The following is a 20,878-nucleotide window of genomic DNA, read 5'->3' as shown; positions in this document are numbered from 1 at the left end:
CCATAAGATTTACTCCATAATAAACTCTGTAAAATTGATCTTTTTTAAAACTCAATTTAAAAATCAATAATTATTTAGGGGCAGATGTTTGGTATAGTGGTTGAGGTGCTATTTAGGATCCCCTCATCCAGTGTCTGAAGGACTGGATTCGAGTCCCGGCTCCCCTCCCTATTTCAGCTTTCTGCTAATGCTCATCCTAAGGAGGCAGCTTGTGATGGCTCAGAATCTTGAGTCCTTGCCACCTAAGACATATTAGACCTGGATTGAGTTACCGGCTCTTGACAGTGGCCTGTTCCATCCCCAGGTGTTGTGGGGGAACGAACCAGTGAGTAGAGTTTTATTAATGGTACCTTTTACTTTTGAAATACTTTATGAATTTGTAATGAATTACTGTGTATATAGCATAGGTGGGATGTAGTTAATCTTGCCTAGGAATTCTCATTTCGGTGGGCTTTGAAGTAGACAAGTAACTATCTGCAAAGGTTATCAAAGTATCAAATGTCATATGTCAAGTATGTTCATTTCAGTGTGCTTATTTTCTCCCCACCCCTTTTAAAGATTTTTTTTCATTTATTTGAGAGGTAGAGTTGCAGAGAGAGAGAGAGGGAGGGAGAGACAGACAGAAAAGTCTTCAATCCACTGGTTCACTCCCTAAATGGCTACAATGGCCAGGGCTAAGCCGATCCAAAGCCAGGAACCAGGAGCTTCTTCTGAGTTTCCCATGTGAGTTCAGGGGGCCCAAGCACTTGGGCCATCTTCCACTGCTTTCCCAGGCCATAAGCAGAGAGGTGGGCCGGAAGAGGAGTAGCAGGGATGTGAACTGGGTGCTGATATGGCATTACAGTGCTGCAGGCGGAGCTTAGCTTACTACTCCACATTGCTGTCCCACTCACCCCTTTTAAAGTAATCATTTAAATTGGTTTTTCATAAGCTGGAATACACAAGTTTGTTCAGGAATACTTTAATCTGTTGGTATAGGGAAATTTTTTTTTTTTTTTACAAATGAAAAACATTTTTATAAAGCCGTAGAAGGCATAGTCTTCTACAGTATGATTAGTGTAACATAAACTCTGTATTGCTTTTTATCTGTTAAACAGCAGCTCTTTACTGCTGCTTGATATATGCCATTTGGATGGTGTGAAGTTCAGTCCTTGTTAATGTGCTACTAGTAAGAATGTTTGGAAATAGATGTTAGTGCTATTTTAAATGGAGTAAAGTATGATTGTGTTTACTTGTAAATGTATATTTAGGGAATTGTGAAGAAAGTAGTATTGGGAAACAAACTAGTATTATGAACTTTTCCATTTTAGTATAATGGTAGTGACTCTTCTAATTTATGTTAAATATCTGAGCTAATTTAAGATTCGTATGTTTTGCCAGGATGTGTGTATGTTCTTTGAGAGACCTATATGATCTCTCTGGAGTTGTGATTTATTTTCCTTAGTGACTTATTTTTATATAAGTAAAATATTTTTCCATTTACTTTTTGGCAGAAAAATATTTTGATATGAAAAAGAACCAGTGCAAAGAAGGTCTTGACATCTATAAGAAGTTCCTGACTAGAATGACAAGAATCTCAGAGTTTCTCAAAGTTGCAGAGGTAAAGTGTGTATAAGTAACTATGCCTCCTACTTTTTGTTTGTAAGTATGGATTCTGAGGTAATCAGAATTCTAATAAAAGCAAAGTCTTAAAATATGGTAAGTTATTTGAGGGGCTTCAAAGTTCCTGGAAAAATGGTATTGGAAGATTATACAAATTTTCCACAAACTTTTTGAAGCCCCCTTTTATATTGTTATATTAATTCACTATAATGAATCTGTTATATGAATATACTTAATATATAAAATATATTTTATTCAAATTTGAATAATGAAAGATAATATATTTAAAATTATTTACTTTTCTATGAAATTAGGTGGATGTCATACAGTGGTGGCAGTGATTTTTATGTTTGGCAATAGTCATGTATTTTAGGAGGTTTATTCTGTTATGTGGTAGAGAATAGTCAGTGTCAGTACAGATCTTTCAGTGAGACTTCACATCTGAAGACATGTAGTTGAAAGTGATTTAGTTCTATAGAAGTAGATGTTGTGTATTTTTTGTTTAGCATTGATTATGAGAACTAAGGATGTAGGTTAAAAGGTAATCTAATCTTGCAAATCTCCTTAAAAAACAATTTTCTGAAATTGCCACAGAAGGCAATTATAATCCATATAGGCATTGTTTTGCTAACACCAAGACAGGTCTTAAGGGTTTTTTGTTTTGTTTTCTTTCTCCCATACCCATCATTGCTAGATGTCTTTCCAGAATAATTTGGTCAGTTACATCAGTATAATTACTCTGGAATTAGCATATTTTCTAGGTTCTGTTACTGTCTTGCTATTATGTAGCAGATGGAATAGGGTGGAATAAGATGTTGAGACATTTGAAAAAAATAGCTTTGTTGTTAATCAGCTGTTTTATGAAGCCTACTGAAAATTATTTCAGATTTAATGATTTTTCAAAGAGAAGTCAGTGTTATTTCATTTCACATACTAAAACCTGAAGAAGGCACTATTTATGCACACACAAACATACACCCACCTATACCTGCTTACCAGCTCTCATCTCATCTGCTGGTTCACTCCCCAGGTGCCATAACAGCTGAGGTGGGACCAGATAAAAGCTGAGAACTCAGTGCTGGTTGTGGCAGGAATCAAATACTTGAGCCATCATGTTCTGCTTCCCTGGATATAAATTAGTGCAAGAAGCTAGAATCAGGAGCATAGCCAGGACTCAACCCTGGCACTCCAGTATGGAATTTGGATGTTCCAAGCAGAGGCCTAACTGCTGTGCCACAATGCCCAGATCAGTTTTATATTTTTTGTTGGAAATTGTCTAGTGCCTTAACAACATCAAAGTTTGTTGGGGTTGTTTTGTGGAGATAGTTACGTCATGGTTAGATATCACTTGACATTTATATAAAATCTGATCTACTTTATTGAACATAGCTGTTCAAAAGCATCCCCTCTGGTAATTGACAGGGTAAGCATATTTTATGAAGAAAGATAAAGTCAATGTTATCATTTGTTTAACTTTTTTGTGCCCCAGGGAACTTGTTTATGGTTAACTTTTCTCATTTTTGCAGTAGTGTTTTTATATATGACACAGTTGGATTTTTCAGATTGTGGAAAGATAGCTTATATAGGTGTTCATAGGCCTGATAATGGTAACTTAAATACTTTTGAATTTCCAACTCAAATTCCCCTACTGTTAGAACTTCTGGAACAATAAAAAAAAATCTAAGCCATTCTTAGAAATGGTGATTTCTTGATTTTTATGGAGTCTATCTGAAATATTAACAGTAGTAACTATAGATGTCATCTCAGATTTCATTTATAAATCATCTTTATTATAATTTTATGTGTTAAATACAATGCTGCTTCTTCTTACAGCAAGTTGGAATTGACAGAGGTGATATACCAGACCTTTCCCAGGTAAGTATATTCTTAAAAAATCAATCCACTTTTTGTTGTCTGTGCTAGCCAGCTATAAGGAGTACTGAGATGAGTAATATATATGGCCCCTAGTGACAAGGAATTCAGTGTGATATTTCTTGACAGATTTTAATATTTTGCTAAAGATTGTTCCAGCATTATTACCACATAAAATTATCTACTTACCTATTACGTTGGTGGTCTAACCTGCTTTACCATTTTTCATTTATTCCCCTTCATCTCTGTTTCTCATAGTCATCATTATCCAAAAAAAGGGAAAACTTTGGAAATGGAACTTATTGAATGTTACTTAAAAAGCAAATTTTTCACTGTAAAACTGGTAGAGACTTATTTTATGAAGAAGTTGTTTTTCCTGTTATTTATCAGAATAGATTATTTAAACCTACTTGGTATTTGACTTAGGTAGTAGGGAATAAACCTCAAAACATAGTAATGGGTTTAGAGAGCAGGCTTTGGGGTGACTGCTGAAGTCTGAGTTCTGGCTATATCATTAACTGTTCATGTGACTTTGGGAAAGTATTCTGTGCTTCAGTTTCATCTCCTATAAATTGGAGATAATATAGTATCTACCTTATGTGGTAGTTTGGGAAATTAAATGATTTAATACATAAAAAAAATTTAAAGCATTAAGTACTTAACCAGTGTTATTTATGATTATATTATCTTTAACATCATCATATTCAAAAATTTCTATAAAACAGACTTCACACCTCTAGGTTTTGTTTTTTTTTTTTTTTTTTCCTGGCTTATTCTCAATGTTTTAAGAAACAAAGTACCTGTCACCAACTATCCTTACAACACTTGGGTCAACTCTTTCTTTAACAGTTGGAATCTTTACCTTGTTTTGGTACATCTTTTAAATAATATTATGTTAGTAGTTGGTACTGGATTTCTTTGTACTCATTCAGATTTATCCATCTGATCTCAAGGATAATGGTAATAGATCTAGTAAAGGGGAATATGTATATAAAGCACTCCTGTGTATGTCATCATGAGATGAATGACTTCATTAATATCGAGCATATTATCCTGGCCTAATTGTGAGAAGAGTCATTGCATGAATGATGTATAGTAAAAAATAATTAGCAGCTTCTGATTCCCCCATTATCTATTCCATTTGTTATGCCAGCTTCCCCTCTATTTTGTTTAAAATTTCTCAGCCTCAGGCAATATGTGGAAGTTACGTACTGTCTTTATGTGTATTATAATATTCATTGTATTATAATTAGACAGGGTTATCCATCCTCTGTCTCTCTCCCTTTTTGTTGGTGTTATCTGTACAGAGGGACTTGCCAGAGATTCTTCTGGTAATTCAAAAAATTTTCAGTAGTGGCAATGCAGGAAAGTAGAAATTTTAGATTATTTTTTCTTTTGTTATAAATAGCTGTTAATAATGTGAAACATTACATTTCCTTTACTTTTTATACTGTGGGTTTGACTTTCAATAATAGCCAGATGTATCTGGAAGGGATTTTAGAAATGGCTTGTCATTCCTTCTGATTCCTTGGTACTTTAATATTTGTAAGCCATAATTTATACCCTTCAGAAGGAAGAAACTGCAGTTTGAATGACTGTAGCTTTAATCTAGGATTCAGTGGCAATATTACTAAATAGACTTTAAAGTCAGACATCCTTAGAACCATTTTTTTTGGCTTCTGCTATGTGTCAAAAATGTGATCTTTAACAAATTACTGAATTTTCACTGTTTTAACTTGTTTAGCTGTAAAATGGATATGCTAATGGGGGTCTGTCTTTTATATATATATATATATATATGCATTATATACAAAGTACCTAGTACAGTGCTTCCTACATTAAAAGAGCCTCTTAAATGTTACCTCTGCCATCAACATCCTTATCATCAAAGGAAAGCTCTTGAAACAGTGCTGTGCCTGCTAATTATCAGACATTTTGCTGGGCCCAGTAAGTCACTTATCAATTCAATATAGACTTCAATTTTACGATCTAGCATTTGGTTTTAAATGATTTTCTGCTCTATCTCCCTTGTGCTAAGATCTTAGTATTTGCTGTTTAGGGAAACTACTGAATGAAAGAAAATTTTAAAGTCACAAATGATGAGAAATTAGCTAGATATTGCCACCTCTGTTTTTAGATTCTGTATGTCAGAAACTGGATGTCAAATGCTAGTTGGGATTTGTAAATGTCATGGATATATTTGCTTTACTTAAAGTGAGCAGCTGTTGCTCTGCACACTGAAAAAGTTTGCTTTTTAAAGTAATTAATGCTTTCTTTAAATTGCAATTTGAGCTATAGGCCAAGAGTATTAAAAACAACTATTAAAAAATCGAGGTTAATGTCCATTTCACTGAAGTTTGGTAAATATAAACATTTGTATAACCAACACTCTGTACAAGACCAAGATAAATTCCATTACCCCAATTCTTGTGCCCTTCCCTCCAGTAAGTCCTTACCCCTTCCGTATACAATATTTGAATTTTTAATACAAGTTAGGCACTCCTAATCTCAAAATCTGAAATGCTCCAAAATAAAAAATTTATTGAGTGGTAATATGGTGCTATAGTTGGAAACTTAAACACTTGATGTCATGTGATGGATTGCAGTAGAAGCACAGGCATACTAAAAATATTGCATAAAATTACATTCAGGGTATTTGTATGAAATATATATGAATCATAAATTAGTTTCATATTTGGGTCTCATCCCAAGATATTTAATTATGCATATGCAAATAGTAAAAAATTGAAATCTGAGAAACTTCTGGTCCCAAGCATTTCAGACAAGGGATATTCAATCTGTAGCATAATTTTATCAGTTCATGAGTTTAATATGAATGGAATCAAACAAGTTGTACATATAGTGGAAATACAGACTCAAACTCAGTTTCTCTTACTGTATTCTCACAACACAGATCACTTTTGACAAGTTTCCACACACCTGTGTAAGCATTCCATTTTGCAGTAAATACTGTCTGAGTTGTCCCCTAATTCAATTCAGTTCTGAAATTATGTACCTGGAAATAGTGTTAGATACCACAGATTGACACTTCATTCCTAATATTACCCACTCTCTTCAGATGTCAGTTGTAAGCTCCAGGTTGTTTGACCTGTGCTTCTAACCAACTGGCTATAAGGTGGGATTCCCACAACCCCTTCTTCATGTTTGATTAATTTGCTAGAGTGGTCACAGAACTCAGGGAAACACTTAGCATTAACTGATTTATTAGGATGCAGGTGAAGAGATGCATAGGACAAGGCATGTAGGTGCTGAACATCCGTGTCTTCCCCAAGCATGGTATCCCACCAGGAGCTCTCATGTATTTGGCTATCTGGAATTGCTCCAAATCCTATCCTTTTGGGTTTTTATGGAGACTTCATTGCATAGGCATGAGTGAGTCGTGGACAGACATGTAAAATGTGATCAAATAAAAAGGGTGTGATCATAATGTTAATACACTGAGTGGGGAAACCCTGCAAGGCTTTTCCTGTTCAGATTTTTGGATTCTCTAGAGCATTCCTTCCTCCTGGGTTTGGGGCAGGGTCCTTTCTGAAGGAGACGATCCTGGATTTGTCAGACAGGAGAGGAAAGAGAATTCCTTTATGGCCAGTTTCTAAGACAGAGTAAGTAGGAGATTAGAGTATATTTTTAGTTTCTGTGACCCACCTTGGGAAGAGACATTGTAGTTTCTACTATTTGCTTGGGGAGGAAAAAGGAACAGGAGGAAGGAGGGCAGGAAGAGTCAGAGAGAGACTTTGCTTTTGGAAGCCTGCTTCTGAGGCCTAAAGCACCTCAGCATTACTCTAGTTGCTTGGGAAATAACAAGGGCTGTGAGGGTTCTGAGCCAGAAACCATAGAAGAAAATTAAAACTTGTACATATAATATCATACAAGTATTTAATCTTAATTTCTGGCATCTTGTGTTTTGAGATCTACCCATGTTATTGAGTGGACCAGTAATCTATTCTTTATTGCTGAAATAGTATTCCATTATGTGAATTTACCTTTTTTTAAATCCATTTTGCAAGTGATGGACTTTTGGATTATTTGCAATTTTTTGTTGACTAATTTTTTCTTTTCATCCCCTTTGGGTAAATAATTAGGAGTAGAATTAGGTCAGATTGCTAGTCTTTTTAACCTTAAGCATTCTAGTGAGTGAACTGATGTGTTTCAGTATGATTTTAATTAGCATTTCCTTGATGCTAGACTTCAGTGACATTTTATTCAAAAGTAATGTTTAGGCACTCTGAACTATTCATTAAGTACTTACTAAATACCTGCTCCATGCTCAGTAGTGTAGCTTTTAGAAATATGTTTTTACTTAAAATTAAATATAATAAAAATTAAGTGCTTGCAGGATGCTCTTAATGTTTCATGTTAACATAGGTTGAATTTTTATATTTTTCATAATGTATGAATATCTTCAAATAGTCAAGTTTAGGTAAAAATATATTTGTCATTCTCATTATATGCTAAAGTTCTGTTAATTAGTGTATGAGAAACATACCTTTTTATTTTTGTTGCTTTCATAAGTTAGATTATACTTGAATTATTTTGGACAGTGAGCTGATTGTCGTTAAATTATTAATGTTTGTATAATTTCAGGCCCCCAGCAGTCTTCTTGATGCTTTGGAACAACATTTAGCTTCCTTGGAAGGAAAGAAAATCAAAGATTCTACAGCTGCAAGCAGGTACATCCTTTATACGGCAAAGAGCAGAAATGATTTTTTTTTTTTTAGGGACTAGATGACTCTAGCTCAAGTTTTAATTATTTAACTTTATTCATCTGTAGCATGGGTTTGATTATAGTAATCAACCGCATAAAATTGGTATCAGGATCAAATGGGTTTATACATGTGATTTCTTGGAATAGTTCCTGACCCCCTATAAAATGTCAGCATCTGTTAACATGGTAACAATGACTTCTTGGTGTGGAATTGGTTTATAAAAATTCTCTGAAAGATGATCGATAATGTATTTATTTGTATGATATTATATAATTTTTTAAAAAAATTTATTTTTCTTGAAAGTCAGAGTTACACAAAGGAGAGGGAGGGAGGGAGGGGGAGAGAGAGAAAGAGAGAGAGAGGTCTTCCATCTGATGGTTCGCTCCCCAGTTGGCCACAACGGCCGGAGCTGCGCCAATCCAGAGCCAGCAGCCAGGAGCCAGGAGCTTCCTCTGGGTCTCCCACGTGGGTGCAGGGGCCCAAGCAGTTGGGCCATCTTGTACTGCTTTCCCAAGCCACAGCACAGAGCTGGACAGGAAGTGGAGCAGCTAGATCTTGAACCGGCGCCCATATGGGATGCCGGCGCTTTAGGCCAGGGCGTTAACCAGCTGCGCCACAGCACCAATATTATATAATTTTAAAAAAATATATTTATTTGAAAGGCAGGGTACAGAAAGATGGAGAGAGACAGAGTCTTCCATCTGCTTGTTCACTCCCCAAATGGTTACAATGGCCAGTGCTGAACCAGAATGAAGCCAGGAGCCAGGAGCTTCTTCCAGGTCTCCCACAAGGGTGCAGGGGCCCAAAGACTTGGGCCATCCCCTGCTACTTTCCCCCAGGTGCATTAGCAGGCAGCAGGATGGGAAGTGGAGCAACTGGGACTCTAACTAACCCACATTTGGGATGTTGGTGTTGCAGGCTCTGGCTTTGCCCACCACGCCACAACGCTGGCCCCTAATTGTATCTTCCGTATTAATTGATGTAAACCTCACAATAGCCTTGTGTAGTATTAACATTAGGATTTAATCCTAGAATGTCTGAGTTCAAATTTTATCATTTTTCTCTAATGCCAGTTCATGGCATTGATTTAAATCCTTTTATTAAGATTTCAGTGAATTTTCTAGGATAAGACTGGTTAAGGTGCAGCGCTGTGGCGCAGTGGGTTAACACCCTGGCCTGATGCTCCTGCATCCCATGTGGGTGCCGGTTCGAAACCCAGCTGCTCCACTTCCTATCTAGCTCTCTGCTGTGGCCTGGGAGAGCAGTAGGAGATGCCCCAAGTCCTTGGGCCCCTGCACCTGCATGGGAGACCCAGAAGAGGCTCCTGGCTCCCTGGCTTCAGATCGGCACAGCTCTGGCCATTGCAGCCAATTGGGGAGTGAACCATTGGGTGGAAGACCTCTCTTTCTCTCTTTCTCTCCTCTCTCTGTGTAACTCTTTCAAATACATAAATAAATCTTAAAAAAAAAAGACTAGTTAACCTAGCATTCTGAAAAAAGCATAAATCCTCTAATACCCATTTTGTATGTAACATGATTTTTGTATTGGATTGATTAATTCTGTTTTCTTAATGCAGATTTTATTGGTAAAAAATGTGATTATGAAAAAACTATACATGAATCATTCACCAAAATAGTCTTGTCTATTGATACCATTTTTTTTTCATAAACTCTTTGAAGTAACCTTCACATAGTAAGAGCTTTCCTTTCGTTCATTTTAGTTGTTAATTGTTTAGTATCTATCTTTAATAAATTGAATCTTTATTAAGATTTAAATAATTGCTATAGTAAAAAGCCATTAATAGATGAATCTGCTGATTCACTCCCCAAATGGCTGCAATGGCCAGAGCTGGGCCAGTCTGAAGCTAGGAGCTTCTTTTTGGTCTCTTATGTGGGTACAGACCAGGTCTGAAACTGGCACCACAGCGCCAGCCCCTAGGTTAGAATTCTCTAGCACATATTTTTGTCTATCCTAGAATTTAGTGTTGGGTTTATATATGGAAGATTTTTGATACAGGGGAAAGGAGGTGGTTTGTTGTGAATCTGCCAATGAGAGATGATACGTTGTATATGTGTAGTACCTTTGAAAATGAAATTCTAGTATAGCAGAAGGGCTCAACATAGAAAGGTGTCAGGTGAACTGGTGATACGATTGAAACCACTCTTCTTTTCAACAAACCTGAAATCCTCTGAGGATGACATCTTTGAGTGTTGTTACCATGGGAAACATACCTGGACATGCATTATATGCTACTGGTGCTCATGCTTTGATGTTCTGTAGTATAACTGCAAAAACCTAGACTGTTGGTCAGTAAAGGATGTTTTCCTGTGAGGAAACTCGGTATTTTGTACCATTAGGGCTTTCCGGGGGCTATGTGAGCTCTTTCCCAATTGCATTAGTTCTTTCTCAGAGGGCTTAAGGAGGCAATCTCCCCTCTCTATCGTGAACCCTTTGTAAAGACGAATACATACTCTAAAAACAGTGAATGTGTGTTTAAATCAATAATGTTCTAGTTGCTATAACCCTGTATATCACTGGGTAGAATTTATCACCTGAAGTATTGGTTTTAAAGAGTATAAATTAAGTTCATAATTACAGCACCTATCCATGCAAGGTTGCAAGATCATTTTATGACCCAGTTGCAATGTGTAATGTTTGGTAAAAAGCCAGATTTTTCTCTGTCCAATTATTCTAGGGCAACCACACTTTCCAATGCGGTCTCTTCCCTGGCAAGCACTGGCTTATCTTTGACCAAAGTGGATGAAAGGGAAAAACAGGCAGCATTGGAGGAAGAACAGGCTCGTTTAAAAGCTTTAAAGGCAAGTAAATACATTTTCTTTATTTGGCAAAACAAGTACAGATGTACATAAAGTAAAGGGGCCCTCTACACAAACTTAAAGTATTTAATAAATAGCTAATTCATGGACAAAAACTCAGACTTTTCTTCCTGACATAGAACAACTGGTTAAAAGAGAGAATCCCTGATTAAAATAAGATGAAAATGCTTCTTTAGAGGCTATACAAGCATACCTTGTTTCTAGATTCCTTATGTTAGTTCTCTTTCTCAACAGGAGCAGCGCCTAAAGGAACTTGCAAAGAAACCTCATACCTCTTTAACAACGGCAGCCTCTCCTGTGTCCACCTCAGCAGGGGGAATAATGACTACACCAGCCATTGACATATTTTCTACCCCTAGTTCTTCTAACAGGTAAGAGGTCTGATTGAAATTACCTTTGAATATTTAGGTTCAAAGACTTTTAATAGAAATTTTGTAGAACTATTCACTTTTACTTTGATTTATGATTTTGTAATTATGAATTCAAACAAAAAAGTAGTAATGGTGTTATTGGAATATCAACATAAAAGTTTATATTCTCAGTATTTAGGAAATGGAAGATGGCCAAATGACTGATTTATACTAATTGGAATATAGTGATTATCTCTGGGAAACCATTTCATTGTGTAGAAATTATGATTAACCATATTTATGAAGTATCTAATGTTTCAGTACCCTCAAAAGCTCTTATATATGGTATAGGTGGGTATGCTATGTATATATTTCAAAATATTTTTCATTGGTTATTAATTTCTCATATCTGTTGCTGGGTGCTAACTTCTATAATCTATAACATTTTGATAGTTTAATTTCCAGATTTCTTGATTACAACACCTACCACACCAACTTAAATATTTTTACTGCCTAATGTAAACTTCTTCACAATGGAAATGTAACATGTTCCAGCAAATTAGAGTAACTTACCTTTCCTAGATTATTCTTTTACCTCAGAGTGCCTTAAACTAGTTTAGAAGCCAAATCTTCTCTGGTAGGTGGCATTTAGCCTGGTGGCTAAGACACCCATAATTGCACATTGGAATTTTTTGGTTGGATTCCAGTTCCTGACTACCTTTCTGCCATGGCAGACCCTGGGAGGCAGCAGTGATGGCTCAAAAAATTGGGTTCCCGCCACCCACTTGGGAAATCTAATTGTGTTCCTGCTTCAGCCTTGGCCTAACTTCAGCTATTGCAGGAGAGAATCAGCAAATGGGAGTCACTCTTTCTGTCTTTTTGCATCTCAAATAAATACAATTTAAAAATAAAAAAAAAAAGGACAGGTGTTTGGAAAAACATTTGATGCCTTCTGCAACTTGTGCATCCCACACTGGAGTGCCTGGTTCAGGTTCTGACTCCACTTCTGATCCAGCTTCCTGCTGTTGCATACTTTGGTAGGCTCAGTACTTGGGTCCCTGCCACCCATATGGGAAGACTCCTGCTTTTGGCCTGGCTTGACCCTAGCTGTTGCGGGCATTTGAGGAGTGATCCAGTAGGTGGAAGATCTCTGTATGTCTTGCTGCTTATCAAATAAAATGAATCTAGTTTTTCTTTCAAAAACCTTGTAAATGAGATAATGGATGGTATAGATCAATGGTTCTCAATCTAAAGAATTTTTTTTTTTTTTGAAAGAGTTACACAGAGAGGTCTTGCATCTGCTGATTCACTCCCCAAATAACGGCTGGAGCTGAGCCGATCTGGAGCCAGGAGCCAGGAGCTTCCTCTGGGTCTCCCACATAGGTGCAAGGGCTCAAGGACTTGGGCCACCCTCTGCTGCTTTCCCAGGTACATTACCAGGGAACTGCATGAGAAGTGGAGCAGTGGGGCCGGTGCTGTGGTGCAGTGGATTAACTCCCTGGGGTGAAACGCTGACATCCCATATGGGCTCCCGCTGCTCCACTTCCAACCCAGCTCTCTGCTATGGCCTGGGAAGGCAGTAGAAGATGGCCCAAGTCCTTAGGCCCCTGCACCCATGTGGGAGACCTGGAGGAAGCTCCTGGCTCTTGGCTTCGGATCGTCACAGCTCTGTCTGTTGCGGCCAATTTTTGAGTGAACCAGCGGATGGAAGACCTCTCCCTCTCCCTCTCCCTCTCCTCCCTCTCCTCCCTCTCCTCCCTCTCCTCCCTCTCCTTGTTGTTTATTCTGTTAATTCATCTTCTGTTAATTCTGTTAATTCATCTTGTTAATTCATCTTCAAAGGTCTTTTTCCCACCTACTGACTCCTATAAAAGTTTAGTGTAAGTTTGACTAACTGAACCTCTTGCTTCATGCATTCTCAATTGCTTCTTAACTCTTAGTAGGTGTGTGTTGCTGTAGTGTTGGAACATTTTCCCAGGCCTCTTTAGAAACATGCTGTTACACTATGGACATTCAACTAGTTCCTCTTTTTGAGGTTTCAAAATATTAGGTCTTTTAATATATTTTTTTCCAATTGGGGCTTTTTCACACCTGTCTTTTTAGCGTTTTTATTTTGGGAGGGAATGGCTAATGTAACAAAGTTTAGTAAATAAAAGATCTTTCCAAATTACCTTCCTAGCACATCAAAGCTGCCAAATGACCTGCTTGATTTGCAACAGCCAACTTTTCATCCATCTATACATCCTATGTCAACTGCTTCTCAGGTAGCCAGTACGTGGGGAGGTAAGCATTAATTCTATTTTGAGTGTGTGTAGGAATCTTCCCTCATCATTAAATGGTGTATTGCTTCTTAGTTTAGTTTTTGGTTACACTTGATATGTAAAAATGGGAGGAATTAAAATGGCATTGAAGTAACTTGATCCCTTTTTCATTTATTGTAAATACAATTTTGGAATTTTCCTTCCAATTACATTATAATATGGGGTTTGAAAAATTGAAATTAAAGCAAAGGACCAGCTGTATGTTTAAGTATGAAATTATGTGTTTAATGTTGAATTGTAATTGTCTGAGCAGAAAATGCGTAGTGGCTATTACGCTTTTGGTATAGAAAATTACTTGCAAGGGAAAAACTAAGTATATACTCATTTGTAATGTACGATAAGATTCTAGTAAAAGTTAGAAGATGTTATGCAGGGAATTATGTTTGCAGCAGGTACCTCATGACAAATTATGCTACTTGTATTTTGAATGTTGACTTGATTCAGACCTGGGTTTTGGTATTCAAAGAATTTCCCCCTAGTACCAACAGAAATGTTTGCTTCCCTTTAATAGTTTTTTCATCTTAAGATGACCATTTCATGATTGTGACCATGGCTTGGCTGGCTTCTTTCAAGGAAAATGCTGAATTCATTTTTAACCAGTTTTGCTTAGATAGCTAATATATTTTCAGATCTTCTCCTTTGGTTGGTTTTGTTTCTTCTGTTGTATGTGTGTAAATGTTATTTTACAGTCATTAGAAAATTGCTGGGAAGAGAGAGGAGATAGTCTGAGGAAGAATATTATCTAAATAGAGAATGGCAAAATTCCTTAGAACTTACATTGGCTCACATGTAAATTCTGAATTAATAGTCTTAACCATCTTGTAAAAGTTTTTAAAAGCATATTAGTTAGACTTTTTATCTTTATTGTAATTATTTAAAGACTTTTTGTTAATACTTGACACTTTTATTTATTTTTTATGATTTATTTATTTATTTGAAAGTCAGAATTAGGGAGAGAGAGATCTTCCACCTGCTGGTTCACTCTCCAAATGGCCACAGTGGTCAGGGCCAGTCCAAAGCCAAGAGCTTCACTTGGGTCTCCCATGTGTGTGCAGGGGCCCAAGGACTTGGGCCATCCTCCTCTGCTTTCCCAGGTGCATTAGCAGGGAGCTGGATCAGAAATGGAGCAGCCAGGACTTTAACTGGTGCCCATATGCGATGTCGGTACTGCAGACAGCAGCCTTATCCGCTCTGCCACAGTGCCAGCCTCTGGAACAGTAAAATTCTTAATTGTTTTGTTTAGACACCATGTACAACTAATTTTAATCATGGTATGTTAAAGTTTCTGCATAGAATGATTGAATTCATATTTGAAAGTAGATAAGACTATTGCTGTTAGAAAACAATTATAAGTAATTTCAGTCTGTATTATTTTATCTCCTAGAAGAAATTATTGTGTAGCGTGGAATAAATACAGTATGTTGAAATAAATTTAATGATGTTTTAATTTTTCTGTTTTAGGTTATTTTGCTATTTTCATAAAAGTTTCCCCCATATTTTAACATTCAACTTGCTGTATATATAGTAGTAGGATCATTGAAAGTACAAATCAAGTACAGTGGGAGCAGAAGCAATAGAAATTGCAGTTAATTTTCCAAAAACTTATTGTTGAATAAAGGGAAAGGAATGTGATCTTTATTATGAGCTCCTTAATTTCAGCAGAATTAAATGCTGTCTTCACTTTTGTGTAAAGATATTTGACTTTTGAGTTAGTGATAATTTCAATATTTGTACTTCTCTATGATTAAATAACAGAAGAATATTTTAAGCCAAGGATTTTCATTACTTCCTAATTCATTCTGCTCATATCTATGACATTCAGATTAAAATTTTTTAGATTGAAATGAGACTAAAATAAATAAATCTTAATATACAAAACTTAGATTCATAGCAGTAAATACTTAGAGTATCTTTAATTAACAATTTACCTAAATAGTTAATATTACGTTTTACTCATATCATGCTGCTTTTATAACATGTGACAAAAAGCAAAGGTATTATTTTTTTTTAATAATGTCAGTCTTGTTCTTTGTTTCTCACTTTCATCAGCTAAAAATGGATGCTAATAACAGGCCTAGTGTTTTATTTGGTTCTTATCATAACCACCACAGAGATGACGTTTATTCATAGTCAGATATGTTGGTGATAAGGTAGAGTTAAAGGAAAGAAAGGTTTATATATTTATATTGAAGCCTTTCAAGACTGTACCTTAAACTGAAAATCAGGGGGAACACAAGTTGCCTTGTTCTCTCATTGTATTATTAATGAGATTTTGCTTTTTCAAGAAATGATCTGTAGTCTAAACACATAGTTAGTGTTAAATACAAATAATATGACTATAGTGTTATTTTAGTCCTTGCTTTTTTTTTTTTTTTTTTTTTGGATTATTTCTCCATAACTGTAGCATAACATAGAATTAACTTCCAAGTGAGTAATGATAAAAAAGAAGAGAACTGTAAAAGTTTAAGGGATTTAGAGTAGAGTTGCCCGTCCAGTAGATAAAGTTTAAATAATTGGAACAACATTATCAAATCTTAATGAATTAGTGTTTATTGTTATAGTATAATAGACTACCTTCATCTAGATTACCTGTAGTGTTTTGTCAAATAGATTAGGAGATTTTCCTTATTTTTGAGTAGATCTTAATAGAAGTACGCTTGTGTATGTTCCTGCATATTCTTCTCTGTAAGGGTTCACATAATAGGAAAAGACTGAGATTAGTTATTGGATAAAAGAGTGTCAATAAGTAAAAGAGCAGATAACTAGTTACTTTTCCTGAGCATGCCTTTTTGTCATAAACCAGTGGATTTACTATAGAAATATAAGCTGTTTTTTTTGTTTGTTTTATTTTGTTTTTAAAGATATATTTATTTACTTAGAGTCAGAATTACAGAGAAAGGGAGAGACAGAGACAGAGGTCTTCATCTGCTAGTTCACTCCCCAAATGGTGTGCAACACCTGATATTGGGCTGATCTGGAGTCAAGAGCCAAGAGCTTCTTCCAAGTTTCCCATGTGGGACAGGGGCTCAAGCAGTTGGGCCATCTTCTGCTGCTTTCCCAGGCACATTAGCAGGGAAGTGGATCGGAAGTGGAGCAGCCAGTACTCAAACTGGCACCCATACGGGGTGCCAGTGCTGCAGGCAAATGTTTAACCTACTGTGCCATAGCGCTGGCCCCTTATGCCCATTTTTAAAAAATGACTTCTCTAATAGCTTTTTTTACATGGAAAATTAGAGGTGCTTTGTGTTATTGTCCAACAGAATGTCATGTACTTTAATATCCCATGCCACTATCAAGTATTTGAAAACTGTTCTCTTGGGGACAGTGCTGTGGTGTAGTGAATAAAGCTGCCGCCTGCAGTGCTGGCATCTCATATGGGCGCTGGTTCAAGTCCCGCTGCTCCACTTCCGATCCAGCTCTGTGCCATGGCCTGGGAAAGCAGTAGAAGATGGCCCAAGTCCTTGGGACCCTGCATCTGCGTGAGAGACCTAGAAGAACTTCCAGGCTCCTGGCTCCGGATCAGTGCACCTCCAGCCACTGGGGCCGATTGGGGAGTGAGCCAGTGGATGGAAGACCTCTTCTCCCTCTCTGCCTCTCCTTTTCTTTCTGTGTTACTCTGTCAAATAAATAAATAAATCTTTTTCAAAAATTCTTTTAATTTAACTAAACTTAATGTAACTCCTTTCATATGCAAGGATTTAGAGTGGCCAGCATTATGTTTTTATTTTAGTACGCAAAAACAGCATTTTTTAAATCTATTTCTACTTTTTATTTCTGTTATGTTTTTCTGATTTTTTTTTCCCATTGGTCCACTTACTGGGGAGCAGATGGATGAGAAAGATATTAAAATATGATCATTTGAGTTTGAATAGTCTGTCATCATATTTTGATGTTTTTAGGACTTGATGTTCCATGGGAACGTTTAATTTCTAAAAAAGTCTTGTGATAAAAAAATTATATTGAAATGGTATATATTTAAACCTATAACCTCAGTATTTTTTTGATATTTTCTATTTTCAAAGATATTTTCTATTTTCTATTTTGGGTTTGTAGAATACTTCTCTTGAATTTATTGACTTTTAGGGAAGTCTCCTTGTCTTTTAGGTCTTTGCTGCTATTTTAGTTTTGAATCATACAATGTTAAAAGAAGGCAAGCCTAATACTATGAAAGCTGCACTAGTATAATAGACCAGCAGAGTGGTTGAAAGTACAGAATTGTCTTCTCACTTTCGTATTACAGAGAGAAAAGTATGATACTGTATTTTTGCTGTTTTTTAGTTTTTTCTCTCCCCATTTAGTCAAGTGTTTAATTCTTAGGATAAATGAGTTTTTTAATAGAAAGCCAAATCTTTTGAGTGAGGTATAGTTAGAGTAAATACCTGATTCTATAACAATTTTATGTGTAGAACTTGTTAATGGGACATAATTAGTGTCATTTTGGTAGGAAAAAACATAATTGTTATTCCTTTAGCAAATCATTTAAAGGCTCTAAAGCTCTTTGCTAGACCTTCAGAGTAGTTCCTGCTCTGCTAGATGAGTAATCTTTCATTCCTACTCTCATCTAAAATCCCTTTCTCTCCCATCCTCAGAATCTTCATCTTTATTTTCCCATTTCCTGCCTTGGAACCTTATACAGGTGATTTCCGTACCTGGTAGAAACAGCCTCTTACCCTTCTTGTCATTATCCCCCCACGCCACCTCCTTTTGAAAGTTTACTTATACCACCACCCACTAATTGTTTAATGTCAGTTATTTGAGTAAACACAGTAATGCCAGTACACTCCCACCTAGGGCAGGGAAGATGGGAACAAGGTGAGTGGCTGTTTTATAGAAGTACCATCTTAGTTATTCTCTTTTTTAAACTACCTCACTATTGGCTTCCCAATATTAAAGAGCAAATCTGTCCTTAGTTTGCTACTGTTGTTAATGTACACATAAGTATTTCTTCTGAAGATTCATTTTAAAATACATTAAATGCAGTTCTTCCATCTTGATGTTTAGATAATTTTGCATTTAATATTAATAAATAATATAGCTACTGCTTTTCACTTTGCATCTTTGACTAATATAATACTAATTTATTTACTTCCTTTCTTCATTTTGCTGTAATACACTTGGACTGCACAGATCCTTTCTCTGCTACTATAGATGCTGTTGATGATGCCATTCCAAGCTTAAATCCTTTCCTCACAAAAAGTAGTGGTGATGTTCACCTTCCCATTTCTTCAGATGTATCCACTTTTACTACTAGGACACCTACTCATGAAATGTTTGTTGGTAAAGTACCATTTAACCTTTTTTTTCCAATTAATGTTTATATTGCCTAATAATTATTAATGTATTCATTAATTACTTTTAAAGCACTGTAATAATTACTTTGGATTTTACTTCAGATCTTACAATACATTAAACAGCAATAATATAGTAAGGCTTTTAAATTGACTCTTGTCTCCCTAATTTTATTTAACACAAGCTTTTAGGGAAGAAAATTTCCTTTGCTATTGAACTTATTTTGGTGTTTTGTTCTCTGTTGTATTATAGCACAGTACTCAAGTTATCCAGTATCATATGCATATCCTGTTTATTGTTTCAGAATTGGTTGGAAAGTATCTCCCTTAAAAATACTTACATAGGCTTATGTTTTCACCTCTGTTCTTGGTAGAGGTACTGTTTGTCATTGATTGGAACGATCTTCAACTTTTTTCCCCCTAGCTTTTGCATATTAAAACTATCTAAAATATATATGTACTCTTCATCCTATTCTTAAGAAAATCACTTTATTGTTAGGAAATAATTGTGGGAAGTGTGTTTTCCATTTTAATAATAAAACAGAAGAGCAAATTGACTTGAATAACCTGTCATTCCAGTGTGAAACTCATAAAAGGATATAATTTCACACCATGTTACCTAGGAAAGTGTTTACTAAATCTGAAATAAATGGATCTTAATGCTCCTAAAAATGCTAACCATCCCCTTAAAAGATGGTAATAGGTGCTTTTATTCCGCTCACCAAAGCAACTTTAAGATGATGTGAATTAACATTTGATGAAGTAGCATGTGGGAAGTTACGTTAGTACCGTAAACAGATCATGTGGCCATACTCTAAATATGCTGTTAGATATATGAGGATGCTTCTAAAAGTTTGTGGAAAATGGAATTAAATGATAAATTTATTTTTATGGAAAAATTTTAGTAAGTCCATGTGTGATTTGTTTCATTATACACACTTTCCATGAACTTTTGGACATTGCCTCATATATATGAGAAAAAAAAGGAGGGAAGTAAAAAACCAAAAAGCAAGTTCATGGTGTAGATTCGAGAGAATTTCAAGTCAGGTGTTCAGGTTATATAGATCTAACAGTTCAAACTACATTTATGTTCTAAGTGTAATCATTGCAGTAATGCCTTCTTGTCAGTGCATTATAAAATTGTATATCTTTCCCTGTAGGATTAAGAACAATCCAGAAAAAGGATATATATATATATATATAGCCGTGTATTTTAGTATGTTCTAAATTCCTACCATAGGAATACACTTATCTGCTGCTATGATATGCTCAGTGTAATTGGCAGTCTGTCCTTACTGAAGGTACAGGACACTGAATTATGAGTCAAGAGTAGGTTGTAGTCCCGGCTATGCTTGCTGTATATGTGAGTGTCTCTGAACTTTGTCTGGACCCACTTTCTTATTTGTTAAGCCAGACCTTAGAAAATAGGTTAGTATTGGCTAAAAACCTAAGTGCCTCATATTTTTGTTTCTAATGAGATAGTATTCTGTTTTTTAAATGTTGCAAACCATAATAGTTTATATATAGATATATGAAGTAACATATATATATAATATGTGTAAAATAATCATAATGAAGCTTTAAGTTCTTTTTTTAGTAAATTGTCATTTTAAGAATGCCAAGTGCTTGGATTCCTTGTTTTATTTCACTCAATTACTCCACCCCACACTTAATTGTTCTTTTTTCTTCTCCTCTCCTTTCCTTCTTCCATCCTTTCCATCCTTCCTTCCTTCTCTCTCTCTTCTCTTTTGCCTTTCTTCCCTGCATTTTATGCCTTGTCAGCATTTTTTTGGTGGCATTCAAACTTACCTACTACTACCTTCATGCATTATGAATCTGCTGTAGCTGGCTTGTTTGGAGGTAGATAGCAGTGTCTCTGAA

At 35.8% G+C, this 20,878-nt stretch overlaps 1 protein-coding gene across 16 annotated transcripts in view; it reads left to right on the top strand.

Annotated features, from left to right (window-relative positions):
- Positions 1-20,878, top strand: part of PICALM (phosphatidylinositol binding clathrin assembly protein) — a 116,145-nt gene that overhangs the window by 63,063 nt on the left and 32,204 nt on the right. For 8 of the 16 annotated variants that reach the window (XM_070076407.2, XM_051821343.3, XM_070076401.2 and 5 more), the window contains exons 7-13: positions 1,494-1,600; positions 3,436-3,477; positions 8,080-8,165; positions 10,897-11,020; positions 11,273-11,409; positions 13,568-13,671; positions 18,837-18,986. In XM_070076407.2, the coding sequence (XP_069932508.1) occupies positions 1,494-1,600; positions 3,436-3,477; positions 8,080-8,165; positions 10,897-11,020; positions 11,273-11,409; positions 13,568-13,671; positions 18,837-18,986 (750 nt within the window). The remainder of the gene's footprint in view (positions 1-1,493; positions 1,601-3,435; positions 3,478-8,079; positions 8,166-10,896; positions 11,021-11,272; positions 11,410-13,567; positions 13,672-18,836; positions 18,987-20,878) is intronic. The other 8 variants (XM_070076422.1, XM_070076427.2, XM_051821357.3 and 5 more) reach the window with 1 other exon arrangement.

The sequence above is a fragment of the Oryctolagus cuniculus genome, chromosome 1, assembly GCF_051225735.1.
Source record: "Oryctolagus cuniculus isolate XC-2025 breed Fujian yellow rabbit chromosome 1, ASM5122573v1, whole genome shotgun sequence".
NCBI lineage: Eukaryota > Metazoa > Chordata > Mammalia > Lagomorpha > Leporidae > Oryctolagus > Oryctolagus cuniculus.
This window is presented reverse-complemented; position numbering and strand designations above follow the sequence as displayed.